General features: G+C 40.1%; 1 protein-coding gene across 1 annotated transcript in view; it reads left to right on the top strand.

Moving 5' to 3' along the window:
* Positions 1-21,789, top strand: part of LOC134343761 (cilia- and flagella-associated protein 69-like) — a 182,941-nt gene that overhangs the window by 9,348 nt on the left and 151,804 nt on the right. The window contains exon 2 of the mRNA XM_063042501.1: positions 8,110-8,172. Within this exon, the coding sequence (XP_062898571.1) occupies positions 8,110-8,172 (63 nt within the window). The remainder of the gene's footprint in view (positions 1-8,109; positions 8,173-21,789) is intronic.

Below are 21,789 nucleotides of genomic sequence, written 5' to 3'. Positions count from 1 at the left end.
TGGGTGTCATTATACACCAGTCATTGAAAGTGGGCATGCAGGTACAGCAGGCGGTGAAAAAGGCGAATGGTATGCTGGCATTTATAGCGAGAGGATTCGAGTACAGGAGCAGGGAGATACTACTGCAGTTGTACAAGGCCTTGGTGAGACCACACCTGGAGTATTGTGTGCAGTTTTGGTCCCCTAATCTGAGGAAAGACATCCTTGCCATAGAGGGAGTACAAAGAAGGTTCACCAGATTGATTCCTGGGATGGCAGGACTTTCATATGAAGAAAGACTGGATGAACTGGGCTTGTACTCATTGGAATTTAGAAGATTGAGGGGGGATCTGATTGAAATGTATAAAATCCTAAAGGGATTGGACAGGCTAGATGCAGGAAGATTGTTCCCGATGTTGGGGAAGTCCAGAACGAGGGGCCACAGTTTGAGGATAGAGGGGATGCCTTTTAGGACCGAGATTAGGAAAAACTTCTTCACACAGAGAGTGGTGAATCTGTGGAATTCTCTGCCACAGGAAACAGTTGAGGCCAATTCATTGGCTATATTTAAGAGGGAGTTAGATATGGCCCTTGTGGCTACGGGGGTCAGGGGGTATGGAGGGAAGGCTGGGGTGGGGTTCTTTGAGTTGGATGATCAGCCATGATCATAATAAATGGCGGTGCAGGCTCAAAGGGCCGAATGGCCTACTCCTGCACCTATTTTCTATGTTTCTATTATAAAAAGGTTTCAAATTAAAAATTACACCGGGACTTATAGGAAATGTATATAGTTGAGAATGCAGAAAATCTCTAATTTGTAAATAATAAAAGAAGTGATTTTTGGATAAACTATATTTAGCTGACATTTGCTCGAACAGGAGACTTCCTCCAATAAACAAATCCTGGAAGCATTTAATACCCAATCTATCCCATTCTTTAAAAACTGAATCGGTCATCGAAGTTTTTAAAAAAAAAATAGAATAAATGGGACTAGACAAAGAAAATCTCAATAGACCAAAGAGTTTCCTAAGTTGTACCCAGACCTCAAAGTATGTCTAACTACCAAATTTTCAGTTAGTTTAATAAAGGATAAAGGGAGTGAGGGTCCGAGAAGAGAAATAATAGAAAATTTATTAACAGAGTTAGCTTCTAAAGAAACCCATATCGGACAGTACTCACGGTTAATATAATATGTCCAAAACGTAAGATTCCATATATTGACTACCCAATAATAAAACCTAATGTAAGGGGTTTCTTTTTTAATGTGACTGCTAAGGCTAATAAAATGGCTTCTTTGTTATGTTATAATAAAATAGCTTCTCTGTAATGTTAACTGCTGAGTTAACGGTAGCAGCTTGTTTGGGTCATAATTACTGATATGGAGAATTGTATTCATTTGCTAAGCAATTGGTATAGATGTTATTCTTTCTTATGTGTCTGTAAGCTATTGTGTTTGTGGGCTTTGGGGAGAAGGCGCGATGGGGACAGAGAGAGGAGACGCGATGCTATAAGCTGGGCAATGGAACGGACCCCGAGCGGGAGTCCGAGGCTCAGGGTCTTCGGCAAGGAGAGGAGACAACGACAAACTCGAGTAGAGCGTTTGGTCAATCACCGAGGGTGGTCTCATTCGTGGGTCAGTGGAGTTCGGAGGACATCGACTGGAGGAAGGGGGACCTGGTTCTGTAAGAACTCCAATGATCTGTGCACAAACTGGTTAATAATAATGGCACCTTTTTCTTTTTTTTAAAACAGTTAAACAGTTCTTATTTTGGTCCTTTACTATCCACATAGTCAAAGTAAGAGTTATAAAGTGTAATCATTTAATCACATATGGTGTACTGTCTGTTTTTTGACATGGTGGAGTACATCACACAGCATCCACACAAACTTGATGGTATAGTTTGGCGGGGCCGAAGGCAGCTCCCCCTAGACGAAAGTGAGCTGAGTGAGCCTGAGGCTTACCAGGAGGCTACACTGAAATTTGGTAAAACTAAACCTCCATTCTTCTTAGATTTCTGAAGATGAACTTTATTTCTTTTTAAATCTTTTTATTGAATAAGTATACCAAAAGGTAAGCCATATAAACATTAATACAATGTTAAAATATAATAAAATTACAGAAGGTATCAATACCAAAAAAAAAACTACAATGTAATTTAAACATAAGAAACCAAGATAACATAATAGTATACTAAATTTTATATATATATCGATAGAAAAAAAGAAAAAAAAAAACCCAAAAAAACAACCCACCGTGCAACTAACTAAAAGCAAAGCAAAGCAATGGGCTAACTTGAAACCAAACAGAGTTAAACTTAAAATCACGTCCTCAATCCCGACCTCCATTAAAAACAGTGAAAAAAAAACAAGAAGGGTATATATTACATTAAATGAAAATATCGAATAAAAGATCCCCAAATCTGTTCAAATTTAAATGAAGAATCATAAAGGTTACTTCTAATTTTCTCCACATTCAAACATAATATCGTCTGGGAGAACCAAAAAAAGGTAGTTTTTGCAAAGGTAGTTTTAGATATTTGCAAGTTAGAAATTTCCTAAGTACTATACTTTCTTCCTTTCCAATGCTTCCTCCTACATATATTTTAGATTCGATAATTAACCTTAATCCATGTCAGAAAGGTGCATCGGCTATGATTTATAATATTATTATGAAACTTAGGAAAGTTCCATTTGATAAGATTAGGGTAGATTGGGAACAGGAATTGGGGCTTACCATTTCTGTGGATGATTGGGGGCAGATTTTACAATTAGTTAATACTTCCTCTATTTGCGCTAAACATTCCCTAATTCAATTTAAAGTTGTTCATAGAGCACATATGTCCAAAGATAAGTTAGCGCATTTTTACTTGCATATTAATCCTTTTTGTGATAGATGTTCGGGGCAGATAGCCTCTTTAACTCATATGTTTTGGTCTCGCCCTACCTTTGAAACTTTTTGGAGAGACATTTTTAATATTATTTCTAAGGTGTTAAATATAGATATCTCTCCTCACCCTATTACTGCTATCTTTGGACTACCAAAAATTTCTAGTAATCTTTCCCCTTCAGCCCGTAGAATGATTGCATTTCTTACTTTAATGGCGAAAAGATGTATTTTACAACATTGGAAAGAGCTGAAGATGAACTTTATTTAATCGAGAATGTTTGTTTTCCCGTATATGAGAAGATATAATAGAAGCGAGAGAATCAAAAAAAGATTTAGGAATAAAAATGGGTAATGCCTGAAAAAGGTATATAAATTTAGGTAAAATATTCATTTTAATACAGTTAATTCAGCCTATCAAGGATAGCGAAAAAGGCGACCAGTCTGATAGTGTCCTTTTTACAAAATTATGTAAGGTAAGAAAGTTTTCATTAAATAGGTATTTATAATTCTTGGTAATTGTTACACCCAAATAGGTAAATTGATTTCTTACAATTTTAAAAGGAAGGTTAATATTAATTGATAACAAATTACAGAGGAAAAAGTTCACTCTTAGGTAAATTCAGTTTGTAACCTGAAAACTGGCTAAAACAAGAAAATAGAGAAAGCACAGGAGGTAATGGAGTCTCAACATTAGAAATAAAAAGCAATAGGTCATCAGTATAAAGGGAAGCTTTATGAACAGTTCCTCTCCTTAGAATACCAGTAATACTTTATACTTTAATGTCGCCAAACAATTGGTACTAGAATGTACAATCATCACAGCGATATTTGATTATGCGCTTCACACTCCCTGGATTATAAATATTAGATATTAAAAATATTAAAATAGTTAAAATTAGTAAATATTAAACATTTAAATTATAAATCATAAATAGAAAATAGAAAAATGGGAAGTAAGGTAGTGCAAAAAAACCAAGAGGCAGGTCCAGATATTTGGAGGGTACAGCCCAGATCTGGGTCAGGATCCGTTCAGCAGTCTTATCACAGTTGGAAAGAAGCTGTTCCCAAATCTGGCCATACGAGTCTTCAAACTCCTGAACCTTCTCCCGGAGGGAAGAGGGATGAAAAGTTTATTGGCTGGGTGGGTCTTGTCCTTGATTATCCTGGCAGAACTGCTCCGACAGCGTGCGGTGTAAAGTGAGTCCACGGACGGAAGATTGGTTTGTTTGATATGCTGCGCCATGTTCACGATCTTCTGCAGCTTCTTTCGGTCTTGGACAGGACAACTTCCATACCAGGTTGTGATGCACCCTAGAAGAATGTCTTCTACGGTGCATCTATAAAAATTAGTGAGGGTTTTATGGGACAGGCCAAATTTCTTTAGTTTTCTCAGGAAGTAAAGGCACTGGTAGGCCTTCTTGGCAGTGAACTCTGCTTGGTTGGACCAAGTCAGGTCATTTGTGATATTGACCCAGAGGAACATAAAGCTTTTGACCTGTTCCACTTGCGCACCACCGATGTAAATTGGGTCGTGCGGTCCGCTACTCCTTCTGAAGTCAACAACCAATTCCTTCGTCTTGCTGACGTTGAGGGATAAGTTATTGTCTTCGCACCATGCCACCAGGTTCTTAATTTCCTCTCTGTACTCAAACTCATCATTACCTGAGATACGGCCTACAATTGTTGTGTCATCAGCAAAGTTATATATTGAGTTTGATGGAAACTTGGCTACACAGTCATAGATGTACAGTGAGTACAGCAGGGGGCTGAGTACACAGCCTTGTGGGGCACCAGCGCTCAGAGTGATTGTAGAGGAGAGCTTGTCCCCTATCATTAGATTATTATATCTAATAATAATATCATTAGATTCTCAAAAAGCAATGGCTAAGGGTTCTAAAGCCAAGTCAAAGGGAAAAGGGCTCAAGGGACAACCTTGTCTAGTTCCACACTGAAGTTTAAAAGGTTTGGAATACTGAAAATTAGTAAGGACCTTAGCAGAAGGAAATAGACAAAATAATTTAATCAGTAGGTTGTTTTGGGAGGGTGATGTCATTAGCTGTAGCTGCCAGCCTTCTTTTGGCTGGCCTTCTGACTTTGGGAGGGGGGAGGTGGGGGTGTCTCTTTCTGGGAGCTGTCTTGGATGTTAGCCAAATCTCTTGCTTGGTTACCCTATTTCAAGATTTATTCTTTGGTTTTAATATCCATTTTACTGGTTATTACTTTAATTTCTCTGTTAAATAGTATTAATAATGGGTCATACTATTAACTTACTCAGTCTTAACGTGAAAGGATTAAATCACCCTGTGAAGCAGAATAAGATTTTTTGCCTATATTAAAAACTTAAGGCCTAATTTTTATATTTTAAAAATTTTTGCAAGAAACACGCATGTAATTTTGACAACTTACATCTTTTCAGTAGATGGAATGGATATCATTTTTACTCTTCATTTCAGGCTAAGTCTAGGGGAGTTTCAATCTTTATGGATAATACAGTTCCCTTTGTCCAACATAAAGCAGTGTCTGATACTAATGGGTGTTTTGTCATAGTGTCAGGGAAATTAGATAATAAGTTAATGGTATTTACCAATCTGTATGCTCCGAATACAGATGATCCAGGATTTTTTGAGCATTTTTTCCCCCGTTTCTGCCAGATTTGAGCCTTTACTCATTGGTGATGGGAGGAGATTTTAATTCCTGGTTAGATCCAGTTTTAGATAGATCATCCTTTAAAACAGTGACACCTAATAAATCAGCTTTGTTTATTCAATCTTTTTTAATGAAATGTGGTATTGTTGATGTATGGTGTTTCTTACATCCACTCGATAAGGAGTATTCATTTTTTTTCTCATATCCATCATACGTATTCCAGGATTGATTACTTTTTCATTGATAGTCAAATGATTCCTTTAGTTCGATCCTGCGAATATAAGGAAATTGCTGTTTCAGATCATGCTCCGGTGCTTTTATCTTTAAATCTCCCTGGTCTTCCTCAAATAAACTGATCTTGGCATTTTAATTTAACTTTGCTATCTGATAAAGATTTCTTAAAGTTTCTGGAGAGACAGATTATTCTTTTCTCTTTGAAGAGAATACTTTGGAGGAGACTTCTAGTCTTATTATATGGGATTCCTTTACGGCTTTTATTAGAGGTCAAATTATTTCCTATACTGCAAGTGTCAAGATAAAAGCCAATAAAGAGAGAATTGAGTTAGCTAATCAGTTAAAACAATTAGACCAAAAATATGCCTTGGCTGCAGGTCCTGCTTTATATAAAAGGCGTGTTGAAATTCGAACTAAATGTGATCTTCTTTTAACATATCCAATTGAAACTCAACTTTTAAAAAATAAGTCAATTTTATATCTACGGAGACAAAACAGGTAAATTATTGGCTACCAGTTAAAAACCTTTATAGCTAAACGGCAAATTAAAGAAATTTGTAAAGCCAATGGTGATAGGACAACTGACCATTTAGAAATAAACGATATTTTTAAAGAATTTTATTCTAAACTTTATAGTTCTGACCCTCCCAAAGATAACACTGTAATGAATAATTTTTAGACCAATTAAACATTCCTACACTTTCTGTTGGTAACCGAAAACAGTTGGATCAACCTATTTTGTATGAGGAAATTGCCGAGGCTGTACGTTCCTTGCAATCCGGGTCTTGATGGATTTTCTGCAGAATTTTATAAGGCTTTTTCCTCACTGATTATACCTCATTTATGTGCAGTTTTTTTCGGACTCCTTCAAGTTGGGTAGGTTGCCGCAATCTTTTTATGAAGCTTCTATTTCGCTTATTCTTAAAAAGAATAAAAACCCAACTGAATGCTGTTCATGCAGACCAATCTCTTTAATTAACGTTGATACTAAAATCCTATCTAAAGTTCTGGCCCATAGAATTTTAAATATTTTACCATCTATCATTTCTGATGATCAGATGAGATTTATTAAAAAAAAGATATTCCCAGTTTAATATTTGTCATTTATTAAACATCGTTTATTCCCCTTCGAAGGAGATATCGGAATGTGTGATTTCTTTAGATGCTGAGAAGGCTTTTGATCAAGTTGAATGGAATTATTTATTCAAAACTTTAGAAGAATTTAATTTTGGGCCAGATTTTATTCAATGGAATGTGGCTATGAGAACAGTTCAAGGACTAGGAATTTTACAGCGAGTATTCACCTCCTAACACCCAAATAGTGTTTACTATTTACAAGGTTCAAATAAAAAATGTGATGAAATACTTTCCACTTGCCTAAATGTGTGTGACTTCAAAAGTATTCCTAAAGGACATAGAATCTAATTGATCGGCACCCCATCTATGACCATTGACGTTTCTGATCAAGGCACTTCAATTGTATCCAGCCCACATTCCTTGAATGAATAATAAAAGTTTTATTAAAATCTTAAAAATAGTAAAATTCCATATATTCAGATGCTTCCTGTAAAAATCTGCTTCAAGTATAGTGTTATGAAGTTTTTGATGGAGAAGCAACAATTGAACTAAGAACACATCCCTGAGGACATCCATCAATAACCATCTCCAGCTTCACAATTGCTCATTTTCAGTTAGGTTTGACCTTTGCCACACAAAAGATTTATATTTCACCTTGTTTGGGTAGGATATTCTAACACTACTTGGTTGACAATTGTTTTGATGTTGAGGGTTATTAGTTGTTTCTTCACACTAAAATTCGTTACTTCTGTTCATACCTGGGTTATGATTGTGAACACCATTTTCAATGCATGGAGTCATTGCAGAAAAAATTATGGACAACATAATAATAAAAAGAATAATGGCAATTTTTATTTTGAGAAAGATTCACAGAAATTATAAACACTTGGTTTCAGAAATTGGTCTTTGTCATTAAAATCAATAAAACCAAATTTCAGAAGTGGAGTATAACCTTTTTAGCACATTTTCATGGTTACTCTAGCAATATTTAAATTTTAATCTGCATCTGCTATTTGAGTAAAATGTTTAATTATCATATTGGATTAGATGACTTTAAAGATACTATAGCTTGCCGTATCTTATTCCTAAAATGGAATTACAATTGCGTTCTTGACCTACAGGCTTATTTCTCATTTACAATCATCCACAATTTCTTTTTAAAAATGAGACAAATTGTTTACACAGAACTTTAAACCTTACAAAAATGTCTCAATCCCTTTGGTAAAGTTATTTGTAAACCAAGTCAATTAAAAAATAACAACATATTTCATCTCCTTATTTAATAGGATGTATACCCGAGGCCTTTGGACGTAAATCGTATTGCTGATCTAATAGAAGATAAATACTCAGTGAGTAACGCACAAGAAAAATCTAATTATATCTCCATCTTTATATTATTTTGTACATTGTACCCTAAAGTATTATTAAGATTGCATACATTATCAACCATTTCTTGTATTGCATCTGTCATAAAATGAAGTTGAGAATTCTATTATCTTCATTAAGTGGCTATTTTTATTGAGTTGTTAGAGTCATGCAGCAAGAAAAACAGCTAATTTGCCCACCACATCCATGACAACCATTTTTGTTCATCCGCACCAATCCCATTTCCATGCATAGGAATTGTATCTTACTCTGCCTTCCATAAATGCAGTGCTTTTATCTGGTTGCACCACTTCCTCTGGCAGTGTATCCCAAACATTAATCACTGTAAAAAAAAATCTTGCCTCTTAGATCCCTTTTAATACCCTTTCCTCTCAAACTAATGGTCTTCCTTAAACCTATGTTCCCTTTTTGATTCTCTAAAGTTCAAAGTAAATTTATTATTAAAATATGTATGTTACTACTTACTAACCTGAGATACATTTGCTTGTAGACATTTACAGGAAAAAGAGAAATACAATAAAATTTTATGAAAAACTGCATAACCAGACAAATACTGACAAACAACCAAGAGAGCCTGGATTGGTTGCTGAGTGTCTTGATGATAGATTCTGCATTCTTGTGCAGCACTCCATGTAACTGTACTCAATTTCCCCTACCATGGGAAAAACTAATTTGACTATCTACCCTATATGTACCTGTCATAATCATATACACTTCTATCAGATCACCCCTCAGCCTCCTTTGATCCAGCCTATCCAATCACTCCCCGTAACTAAAATCTTATTTTCTCTCCAGTGCAAGGCCACATCCTTCCAAAAAACAAATGTCTCTCTTGTTTAGTCAACTTGCATCCAAGTCAGTCTGCAGTTTATCATTCTGGGGTATTATTTATGCTGTCAAATTTTTCCATCAGAAATGCAACATTTCATACAAAGAGTGAATTGCTTTTACCTTTAAGTCCATTCCTTGAACTTACCAACACTGGTAAGTTGGGAGGTATTCTAAGAGGCTGGATATGAGTATTTAGATAAATATGGACTGATTAGGGATCGTCAGTATAGCTTCATGTGGGATAGGTCATGTCTAACCAGTCTTATAGAGGTTCGAGAAAGTTACCAGGAAAGTTGATGAAGGCAAGGCAATTGATGTTATCTACATGGACTTTAGCAAGGCATTTGACATGGTCCCGCATAGGAGGTTGGTCAAGAAGTTTCAGTTGCCCGGCATTCATGATGAGGTAGTAAATCAGATTAGACATTGACTTTGTGAGAGAACCAGAGTAGTAGCAGATGGTTGCCTCTGACTGGAGGTCAGTGACTAGTAGAGTGCCGCAGGGATCGGTGCTGCGTCCGTTGTTACTTGTCATTATATCAATGATCTGGATGATAATATGGTTAACTGGAGCAATATATTTGCAGATGACACCAAGAATGAGGATGTAGTGGACAGCAAGGAAGACTATCAAAGCTTGCAGCAGGATCTAGACCAGCTGGAAAAAAATGAGCTGGAAAAAAATGGCAGGTGGAATTTAATGCAGACAAGTACACTCTGTTGCACTTCAGTAGGACCAGCCTAGGTGGGTTTTACACAGTGAATGGTAGGGCACTGAGGAGTGCTGTAGAACAAAGGGATCTGGGAACACAGATCCATAATCCACTGAAAGTGGTATCACAGGTACGTGGCATTATAAAGAAAGCTTTTGGCACATTGGCCTTCATAAACTAAAGCATTAAGTACAGGAGATGGGATGTTATGTTGAAGTTGAAAATATGATAGGGAAGCCTAATTTAGAGAATTCTACGCAGTTTTGGTCATCTACCTACAGGAAAGATAAATAAGGTTGAAAGAGTACAGTGAAAATTTACAAGGATGTTGCCGGGTCTGGAGGACCTGAGTTACAAGGAAAGATTGAATAAGTTAGGACTTTATTCTTTGAAACATAGAAGATTGAGGGGAGATTTGATAGAACTACACAAAATTATGAAGGATAGAGATAGGGCAAACGTAACTAGGCTTTTTCCACTGAGATTGCATTCGGCTACAACTAGAGGTCATGGATTAAGATTAAAAGGCGAAAAGTTTAAGGGCAATATAAGAAGAAATTTCTTCATTCAGAGGGCCATGAGTATGGAACGAGCTGCCAGTGCAAGTGGTGCATGCAGGCTTGATTTCAATGCTTAAGAGAAGTTTGAACAGGTACAGTGCCTATTGAAACTATTCCCCCCTTTCCTTGGAAGTTTTCCTGTTTTAGTGTTTTACTACATTGAATCACAATGGATGGAATTTGGTTTTTTGACACTTACTGCGCCTTGTAAGGCATGAAAATGCCCGACGCTGACCTCTCAGGTCTGAGTCAACGTCATCATCATCATTATCATTTTTGACACTGATCAACAGAAAAAGACTTGTATCAAAGTGAAAACAAATTTCTACAAACTAGTCTAAATTTATTACAGTTATTAAACACAAATCAACTAATTGCATAATTACTCACCCCCCTTCATGCCAGTATTTAGTAGATGCACGTTTGGTAGCAATGAGTCAACATAAGAACATAAGAAATAGGAGCAGGAGCAGGCCATCTGGCTCGTTGGGCCTGTTCCACCATTCAATAAAATCATGGCTGATCTGGCCATGCACTCATCTCCACTTACCTGCTTTTCCCCCATAACCCTTAATTCCCCTACTATGCAAAAATCTATCCAACCTTGTCTTAAATACATTTACTGAGATAGCCTCCACAGTTTAATTGGGCAGAGAATTCCACAGATTCACCACTCTCTTGGAAAAGCAGTTCTTTCTTATTGCCGTCTTAAATCTACTCCCCTAATCTGGAGGCTATGTCCCCTAGTTCTAGTCTGTGTGGATAGGTCTCCATCAGCTTTGCACATCTGGGCATTGCAATTTCCTTCCCCTCCCCCCACAAAGATTCTTTACAAAACTGCTCAGGCTCTGTCAGATTGTCTGGGGATCATGAGTGAACAGCCCTTTTCAATTCCAGCCACAAAGTCTCAATTGGATTGGGTCCGGACTCTGACTTTGCCTCTCCAGGACATTCATTCTGTTGTCTTTAAGCCATTCATTTGAAGCTTTGGCATTATCCTTGGGGTCATTGTCTTGCTGGAAAACAGACCTTCTTCAAAGTCGCAGTTCTTTTGCAGACTGCGTTAGGTTTTCCTCCAGGATTTCCCTGTATTTTGTTGCATTCAATGTAACCTCTACCTTCACAAGCCTTCCAGGGCCTGGTGCAATGAAGCATCCCCAGTGTGATGCATCCACCATGTTTCACGGTAGAGATGGGTGTGTTTTTGATGATGTGTAGTGTTTGACTGGCTTATACCAAATGTAGTGTTTAGTCTGATGGCCAAAAGCTCAATTTTGGTTTCATCAGACCATAGAAGCTTCTTCCAGCTGTCTTCAGAGTCTCCCACATACCTTCTGAAAACCCTAGCCCTGATTTCATGTGAGTTTTTCCCCCCCCCAACAGTGGCTTTCTCTTTGTTACTCTCCCATAAAGCTGCAACTGCTGAAGCACCCGGGCAATAGTCATTTGCACAGTCTCCCATCTCAGCCACTGAAGCTTGTAACCCCTCCAGATCTCTTGGTGGCCTCCATCACTAGATCTCTTCTTGCATGGTCACTCAGTTTTTGAGGACTATCTGATCTAGATGGATCTATAGCTATGCCATATTCTTTCCATTTCTTGATGACTGACTTACCTATATTCCATGGGATATTCAGAGACCTAGAAATTTTCTTGTATGCGCCTCTTGACTTGTGTTTTTCAATAACCTTTTCACAGAGTTGCTTGGAGTGTTCTTTTGCCTTCATAGTGTAGTTTTTGCCAGGATACTGACTCACCAGCAGTTGGAGATATATATATATATATATATATATATATATATATCTCACTCTCTTTCCCTCCCCCCCCATCTTGTTTTACGGCAGTTGGCACCCAGCTTAATGGTGCATTACTGCCACCTTCTGCTCTGGAGTGTGCAACAGACTTACATTCTAAATCCCTTCACCCAATCACTCACACACACATACCCTAACCTACACTTTATCCTCCCAACTTTGGCCATCCAAGTACCCTATTCCTGCTTCTCCGTCATATCCTATTAAAAAAAACCCTGTACCCCTTAAGAAAGCTAAAAACTACCCTAACCTGTGCTCTCTCACCCATACCCAGCAACCCCTTTAGTGTGAATTCCTGCACCCCGCAATTCCCTTAGATTAATTCTCATCATCTCTCTCTGTATCCCATCCTTCCTGCTACTCAGAACTACATGTTCTACTGACTCCTCTTCCTGAAATTCCTCACAGAATCCTGTCTGGTGTTTCCCTTTCATTTTCAATGTTTTGTTTAATGCACAGTGCCCCAGCCTTAACCTAGTCCACGGTTTCCTCTCTTCTGTATACACAACCTACCCTAGTACCTGCAACACCTTTTTATATTTGATATAAATGCCTCCCTTTCCCCTCCCTGTCCCATCTTTCTTGCCACATTTGGTTGATTTTTTTCCCAGATTACTCACTTAACCTCTTCTTTACTGATACTAATGTGCATTTCTATATTTTCTTTCTCTAACACCCTCTTTGCCAACTCATCCACCCTCTCATTCACCTTCACCCCTACATGTGCTGGAACCCATAGTAATTTTACCTGACCTCCCTGATTTGCAATTCTTGTGACTGACTGAAGGACTTCATAAAGTACATCTTGCCGACTGTTTGGGTGAAAAGACCTTAAACTTGCTAGAACTGAGGATGAATCTGAGCATATCAACGCTTTGATTTGTCTAGCTTTCTCCACCCATCGCAACGCAACCAACACTGCCAGCATCTCCACTGTTTGCACCCCTAACTTATTAGATGTTCTTCTGCTGATTCCAATTTCTTTTGCTGGTATAGCCACCCCAAACACTGTCACTCCTGTTTCAGGTTCCTTAGCACCATCCATATAAATCTGAGTATAATCACTATACTTTTCCATCACATGACAGTTAAATGCACTTACCAAATCAGTTTTATATTTTCCTTTCCTTTTTACCTCTAACAAATGCCAGTCTATGTCAGGCCATACAAGCTTCCATGGAGGAACAACCGGATAAACTACTGAAGGACTTATCCTTAGATCAAACATTCCACATTCTTTAGCAATATCATTCCCTACCTGACTAAAGTTATCCCTCTGAAACTTCCCATTTTCCCAGGACTCCTGCAACACTCCTTTAGCAGGGTGAGAATCATTGTGCCCCTGCAAATTAGCCCAGTAGTTTGCCATCAGTTGCATCCTTCTTAGTTCCAAAGGAATTACTCCCATTTCTACCTGTAGGGCTGATGCTGGTGATGTTTTAAAAGCCCCACTGCACACTCTCAAAGCCTGAGCCTGAATTACATCGTTTCCTTATAAGAGACCTAGCTGCTGATCCATATGCTATATTTCTATAGTTCAACACAGATCTTACTAAAGCCACATACATTCCCTTCAACACTGAACAACTTGCTCCCCATTCCCTACCAGTCAAATATCTCATTTCACTTATTACTTTTTTACATTTCTCCTCAACTTTCCTGATATGGTCTGCCCATGTTAATCGTGAATCAAATATAACTCCCAGAAATTTAAATGATCCAACCCTTTCTAATTCAATCCCATACATTCTTAACTTCTTCCCTACCTCAATCCTTTTCCTGGTGAAAAATACAGTTCGAGTTTTTTCTACTGAAAATCTACATCCCCAATCATAACCCCACTCCACCACTTCATCAATTGCTCCTTGTAGTTTCCTGATTATATGCTCCATGTTCCTGCCTCTTTTCCACAAGGCCCCATCATCCACAAACAGTGACTGGTACCTTTGTGAAGACATCATTGATCATAATGATGAAAAGTAACGGGCTAATCACACTACCTTGAGGTGTGCCATTTCCCGCTATGTATTGTTTTGATAATTCTGATCCATAGAACTATAGAACCATAGAAACTACAGCACAGAAACAGGCCTTTTGGCCCTTCTTGGCTGTGCCGAACCATTTTCTGCCTAGTCCCACTGACCTGCACACGGACCATATCCCTCCATACACCTCCATCCATGTATCTGTCCAATTTATTCTTAAATGTTAAAAAAGAACCTGTATTTACCACCTCGTCTGGCAGCTCATTCCATACTCCCACCACTCTCTGTGTGAAGAAGCCCCACCTAATGTTCCCTTTAAACTTTTCCCCCCTCACCCTTAACCCATGTCCTCTGGTTTTTTTCTCCCCTTGCCTCAGTGGAAAAAGCCTGCTTGCATTCACTCTGTCTATACCCATCATAATTTTATATACCTCTATCAAAACTCCCCTCATTCTTCTACGCTCCAGGGAATAAAGTCCTAACCTATTCAACCTTTCTCTGTAACTGAGTTTCTCAAGTCCCAGCAACATCCTTGTAAACCTTCTCTGCCCTCTTTCAACCTTATTTGTATCCTTCCTGTAATTTGGTGACCAAAACTGAACACGATACTCCAGATTCGGCCTCACCAATGCCTTATACAACCTCATCATAACATTCCAGCTCTTATACTCAATACTTTGATTAATAAAGGTCAATGTACCAAAAGCTCTCTTTACGACCCTATCTACCTGTGACGCCACTTTTAGGGAATTTTGTATCTGTATTCCCAGATCACTCTGTTCCACTGCACTCCTCAGTGCCTTACCATTAACCCTGTATGTTCTACCTTGGTTTGTCCTTCCACCATGCAATACCTCACACTTGTCTGCATTAAACTCCATCTGCCATTTTTCAGCCCATTTTTCCAGCTGGTCCAAGTCCCTCTGCAGGCTCTGAAAACCTTCCTCGCTGTCTACTACACCTCCAATTTTTGTATCATCAGCAAATTTGCTGATCCAATTTACTACATTATCATCCAGATCATTGATATAGATGACAAATAACAATGGACCCAGCACTGATCCCTGTGGCACACCACTAGTCACAGGCCTCCACTCAGAGAAGCAATTCTCTACCACCACTCTTTGGCTTCTTCCATTGAGCCAATGTCTAATCCAATTTACCAGCTCTCCATGTATACCTAGCGACTGAATTTTCCTAACTAATCTCCCATGCGGGACCTTGTCAAAGGCCTTACTGAAGTCCATGTAGACAGTATCCACTGCCTTCCCTTCATCCGCTTTCCTGGTAACCTCCTCGAAAAACTCCAACAGATTGGACAAACATGACCTACCACGCACAAAGCCATGTTGACTCTCCCTAATAAGTCCCTGTCTATCCAAATGCTTGTAGATTCTGTCTCTTAGTACTCCCTCCAATAATTTACCTACCACCGACGTTAAATTTACCGGCCTATAATTTCCCGGATTACTTTTCGATCCTTTTTTAAACAACGGAACAACATGGACCACTCTCCAATGCTCCGGCACCTCACCTGTAGACAGCGACATTTTAAATATTTCTGCCAGGGCCCCTGCAATTTCAACACTAGTCTCCTTCAAGGTCCGAGGGAACACCCTGTCAGGTCCCGGGGATTTATCCACTTTACTTTTCCTCAAGACAGCAAGGACCTCCTCCTTTTCGATCTGTACAGTTTCCATGATCTCACTACTTGTTTCCCCTAATTCCATAGACTTCATGCCAGTTTCCTTAGTAAATACAGACGCAAAAAGCCTATTTAAGATCTCCCCCAATTCCTTTGGTTCCGCACATAGCCGACCACTCTGATCTTCAAGAGGACCAATTTTATCCCTTACAATCCTTTTGCTCTTAATATACCTGTAAAAGCTCTTTGGATTATCCTTCACTTTGACTGCCAAGGCAACCACATGTCTTCTTTTAGCCCTCCTGATTTCTTTCTTAAGTATTTTCTTGCACTTCTTATACTCCTCAAGCACCTTATTTACTCCCTGCTTCCTATACATGTCATACAACTCCCTCTTCTTCTTTATCAGAGTTGCAATATTCCTTGAGAACCAAGGTTCCTTATTCCTAGTCACTTTGCCTTTAATCCTGACAGGAACATACAAATTCTGCACTCTCAAAATTTCTCCTTTGAAGGCTTCCCACCTACCGATCACATCCTTGCCAGAGAACAACCTGTCCCAATCCATGCTTTTTAGATCCTTCCTCATTTCTTCAAATTTGGCCTTCTTCCAGTTAAGAACATCAGCCCTAGGACCAGATCTATCCTTGTCCATGATCAAGTTGAAACTAATGGTGTTATGATCACTGGAACCAAAGTCACTTGTCCTAACTCGTTTCCTAACAGGAGATCCAATATTGCATCCCCTCTAGTTGGTCCCTCTATATATTGATTTAGAAAACTTTCCTGAACACATTTTACAAACTCTAAACCATCTAGACCCCTAACAATATTGGAGTCCCAATCAATATATGGAAAATTAAAATCCCCTACCACCACAACTTTATGTTTCCTGCAGTTGCCTGCTATCTCCCTGCAGATTTGCTCTTCCAATTCTCGTTGACTATTGGGTGGACTGTAATACAATCCCACTAATGTGGCCACACCTTTCCTGTTTCTCAGCTGCACCCATAAGGACTCAGTAGACAAGCCCTGTAATCTGTCCTGCCTGAGCACTGCTGTAATATTTTCCCTTACAAGCAATGCTACTCCCCCACCTTTCATTCCTCTGCCTCGATCACATCTGAAACATCGGAACCCTGGAATATTTAGCTGCCAGTCCTGCCCCTCCTGAGGCCAAGTTTCACTAATTGCTATAACGTCATAATTCCACGTGTCAATCCACGCCCTCAACTCATCCGCCTTCCCCGCAATACTCCTAGCATTGAAATATATACACCTCAGAAGATTTTTACCACCACTCACAACCTTTCTATCAGCGGATTTGCTTGAACTTTTAACATCATTTATTTTCACCCCAGCCACACTGTCAGCTCTGGCACTCTGGTTCCCATCCCCCTGCAAATCTAGTTTAAAGCTTCCCCAATAGCACTAACAAACCTCCCTGAAAGGATATTGGTCCCCCTGTAGTTCAAGTGTAACCCGTCTCTCTTGTACAGGTTCCACCTGCCCCAGAAGAGGTCCCAATTATCTTGAAATCTGAAACCCTGCCCCCTACACCAGTTCCTCAGCCACTTGTTCATCCTCCAGAGCATCCTATTCTTACCCTCACTGGCACGTAGCACAGGTAGCAATCCTGAGATTACCACCCTCGAGGTCCTGCTTTTCAACTTCCTACAAAGCTCTCTATACTCACTGTCCAGGACCTCCTCACTCTTCCTTGCTATGTCATTGGTACCGATGTGCACCACGACATCTGGCTGATCACCCTCCCACTTCAGAATGTCATGCAATCGATCAGAGACATCCTTGATCCTGGCACCCGGGAGGCAACAGACCATCCTGGATTCTCTGTCACGACCACAGAACCTCCTATCTGTACCTCTAACTATCGAGTCCCCTATCACTACCGCTCTCCTCTTTCTCCCCCCTCCCTTCTGCACTGCAGAGCCAGACTCAGTGCCAGAGATCCGGCTACTGCAGCTTGTCCCAGGTAAGTCATTCCCCCCCCCAACAGTATCCAATGCAGTATACTTGTTGTTGAGGGAAATGGCCACAGGGGAACCCAGCTCTGCCTGCCCTTTCCTCTTCCCTCGCCTGACAGTGACCCAATTTCCCATCCTCTGCTCCTCTGGCATAACTACCTCCCTGTAGCTACTATCTGTAATCTCCTCATAATCCAATAATCCAATCCAAACTTGAATTTTTCTACCAACCAAAAAATCTTTAATCCAATTAAAAACTCTCCCACCAACCCCCATCTTGTGCAGTTTAATTAACAATCCTTCCTTCCACATCATATCATAGGCTTTTTCAATGTCAAAAAAACACTGCAACTACAGATTCTTTATTTGCCTGGGCCTTTCTTATTTCAGTCTCTAACCTTATCACTGAGTCCATGGAATTCCTTCCCTTCCTAAAACCACTCTGATAACTTCTGCTCTTCTCAAGCTCATACGGTGCCCTTTCTGTTATCATCCTTTCCATTATCTTACATATATTTGATGTTAATGCTATTGGTCTGTAGCTAATGGTTTTTGACGGATCCTTGCCAGGTTTCCATATTGGAATTACTACTGCTTCTTTCCAGGCACTTGGTAATCTTCCCTCCTCCCACACTCTGTTATAAAAATGCAGCGACTTCAAGAGCACTCCTTCTCCTAGATTTTTTAGCATAACACAGTCGTCAATGATGCCCTCACCCGCATCTCCTCCATTTCCCACACTTCGGCCCTCACCCCATCCTCCCGCCACCACAACAGGGACAGAGTTCCCCTTGTCTTCAGCTACCACTCCACCAGCCTCCAGATCCAGCACATTATCCTCCGCAACTTCCGCCACCTTCAACAGGACCCCACCACTAAGCACATCTTTCCCTCTCCACCCCTCTCCACTTTCTGCAGGGATCGGTCCCTCCCCACGGATCTCCCGTCCGGCACTTATCCCTGTAAGCGTAAGTGCTACACCTGTCCCTACACCACCTCTCTTGCCACCATTCAGGGCCCCAAACAGTCCTTCTAGGTGAGGCAACACTTCACTTGTGAGTCTGTTGGGGTTACCTATTGCATCAGTGCTCCCGGTGCGGCCTCCTCTACATCGGTGAAACCCGATGCAGATTGGGGGACCGCTTCATCGAGCACCTCCGCTCCATCCACCACAACAGACAGGATCTCTTGGTTGCCACCCACTTCAAGTCTGCTTCATACTCCCATTGGGATATGTCCATACATGCCCTCCTCTACTACCCTGGTGAGGCTAAACTCAGGTTGGAGGAGCAACACCTCATATACCATCTGGGTAGTCTCCAGCCCCTTGGTATGAACATCGAATTAGAACCATAGAACATTACAGCACAGAAACAGGCCTTTTGGCCCTTCTTGGCTGTACCGAACCATTTTTCTGCCTCGTCCCACTGACCTGCACCTGGACCATAATCCCTCCATACACCTTTCATCCATGTACCTGTCCAAGTTTTTCTTAAATATTAAAAGTGAGCCCACATTTACCACTTCATCTGGCATTCTCCAACTTCCGGTAATTCCCTCCCCCTCCCTCCCCTATCCCTATTTCACTCTGCCCCCTCCCCCAGTTGCCTATCACCTCTCTCATGGTTCCGCCTCCTTCTACTACCCATTGTGTTTTCCCCATTCCTTCTGCACCTTTCCTGCCTATCACCTCCCTGCTTCCCCTCCCCCACACCTTTATCTTTCCCCTTACTGGTTTTTCACCTGATACTACCAGACTTCTCCTTCCCACCCTCCCCCCACCTTCTTTATAGGGCCTCTGCCCCTTCCCTCTTCAGTCCTAACGAAAGGCTTCCGGCCCGAAACATTGACTGATCATTTCCATGGATGCTGCCCGACCTGCTGAGTTCCTCCAGCACGTTGTCAGTGTTGCATATCAGATCTTTCCCTGGGGAGGTTGGTCTCGATCTCTTTATTGCTCTCACCATTTCTGCCAACATAAATGGATCATCAATTGTATCATCTGTTTCTTCCCTCCTGTTTAACACACCTGGGTGTTGACTCATTGTTCTTTCCCTTCTCCTTCTCCCTTCTTCAGACAAATTTTCTGAGATGTGTATCTGTACAAATGACTTGGCCATGATCTCAGCCTTATCCCTACTGGAGACTGCTGTTTCCTCGTCAGATATCATTACTGGATATTCCCATTCCCTCCTATCTCCCCTCATCCTCTTAATCATTCCCCATACCTCTCCCACAGGTGTTGTTCTTCCTATTTTGTTGCAAAAACTCCAACTTGCCCTTTTAGCTTGACGTATAGTTCTTCTCACCACTGCCTGTGCCTTCTTATATTGAATCAAATGCCACATATTATGGGTTCTTTTAACTAGCCTGAATGCTCTATTTTTGTTTTTTTACAACATTCCTCTATCCACCATGGTACCAGTTTTCTATTCGTCCTATTTTTACTCCTGGGTATAGATCCTTCTGCTGCCATAATAATTGCTGAAGTCACCTGACTGTTTAATTCATTTATATTTCCAGAAATATCAATCTTTATCAATGCTTCTTCACTCAACTTCTGGAACTTACCCCAATCTGCTTTTCCAAACACCCACTTTGGGATTCCTGCACCTGGTCTTACTTCAACTCTTTCACCCACTGAACATAAAGCTAGGTAGTGATCACTGCCTACCATTGAAGCAGTCCAAACTCCCCAGTTACTAACACCAGCCGAGGTATTAGACACTAATGTAATATCTAATACTGACTCAGTTCCTGTTGTTATGTTTATCTTTGTTCCTCTACCATCATTCATACACACCAAATTCCTTTCTTCCATCAAATCTTCAATTACCTTTCCATTTGAATCTGTAATCGGATCCCCCCATATTGTGCTGTGAGCATTGAAATCTGCACACCACACTACTTTATGTCTGTTTTGTCCTTGTATCCTTAATAGGCTGTCCAAATCCAACCTTCTACATGGATTGTAGTAGTTAATTATAACCACTCCAACACTTCCACCACTATGTATTCCTGATCATCTCCTTTTTCTAGTACCCTATATGGTATACCTTTCTTGATTAACATAGCACAACCCCTTCTTCCCCCCAGATTTCTATCTTTCCTTATCATTGTATACCCATATACCACAAACTCTAAAGTTGGTTTCAACCAAGTTTCCTGAATACACACTACATCCAGTTTTACAACCATTTCTTTATTAAAGTGCTTGAATTCCTGGCTATTTGGCCAGTAAGCTCCTTGCATTCCATTGCAAAAGAATCACCATCATTAGTATTAACCAACCCATGACACTTCCTGGCTTGACTGATTAGTGAGGTTCTTCCTCACTTCTTCCCATGTCAGTCCTACTAACCCTAAATGGTTTACTGCTGCTTTGATCACCAGCTGAATTTTGTCACTTTATGACTACCTCAGCCGTACTGTTAATCACTCCTACAATGAATGTTACTAGAGCCTTTTTGTCTACATAAATCCTGTCATTTGTTCTTTGTTGCATCTCTCGCATCTCTATCGCTCCCTGTTCATTAGGAGCATTATTTGTTCTCTTGAGATTCTTACAGCTTCTGCATAAGTGATCTTTCTTTTCACTCTTATTTCTTGAATTTTCTTCTCCCATCTCATAACCTCACACCCACTACATGCCACATTATGAGCTCCTCCACAATTGCAGCATTTTGGTTGCACTCCTGTTCTGCACTTTCCATATTCATGATCACACCCACATCTAGCACATTTCCTCTGCCTTTTACAGTTTTTAGCTACATGTCCAAACCTTTGACAATTATAGCACCTCAATGGCTTTGGCACATACACCCTTACTGGGTAACTCATGAAACCCAGGAATGCCTTCCTTGGCACTCTTTCTTCTTCAAATTCAAGCAATACTGTTTCACTTTCCTTTTTCATTCCCTCCTTTGTTTTTTTGTCTTAGAACATTCATTACTTTTCCTCCTTTGATATTCCTCTTTAACTCCTCCATATTTATACTCATTGGTACCCCTGTGATTACTCCTTTACAACCACCATTTCATGCTCCCA

Source organism: Mobula hypostoma, chromosome 3, assembly GCF_963921235.1.
Source record: "Mobula hypostoma chromosome 3, sMobHyp1.1, whole genome shotgun sequence".
NCBI lineage: Eukaryota > Metazoa > Chordata > Chondrichthyes > Myliobatiformes > Myliobatidae > Mobula > Mobula hypostoma.
This window is presented reverse-complemented; position numbering and strand designations above follow the sequence as displayed.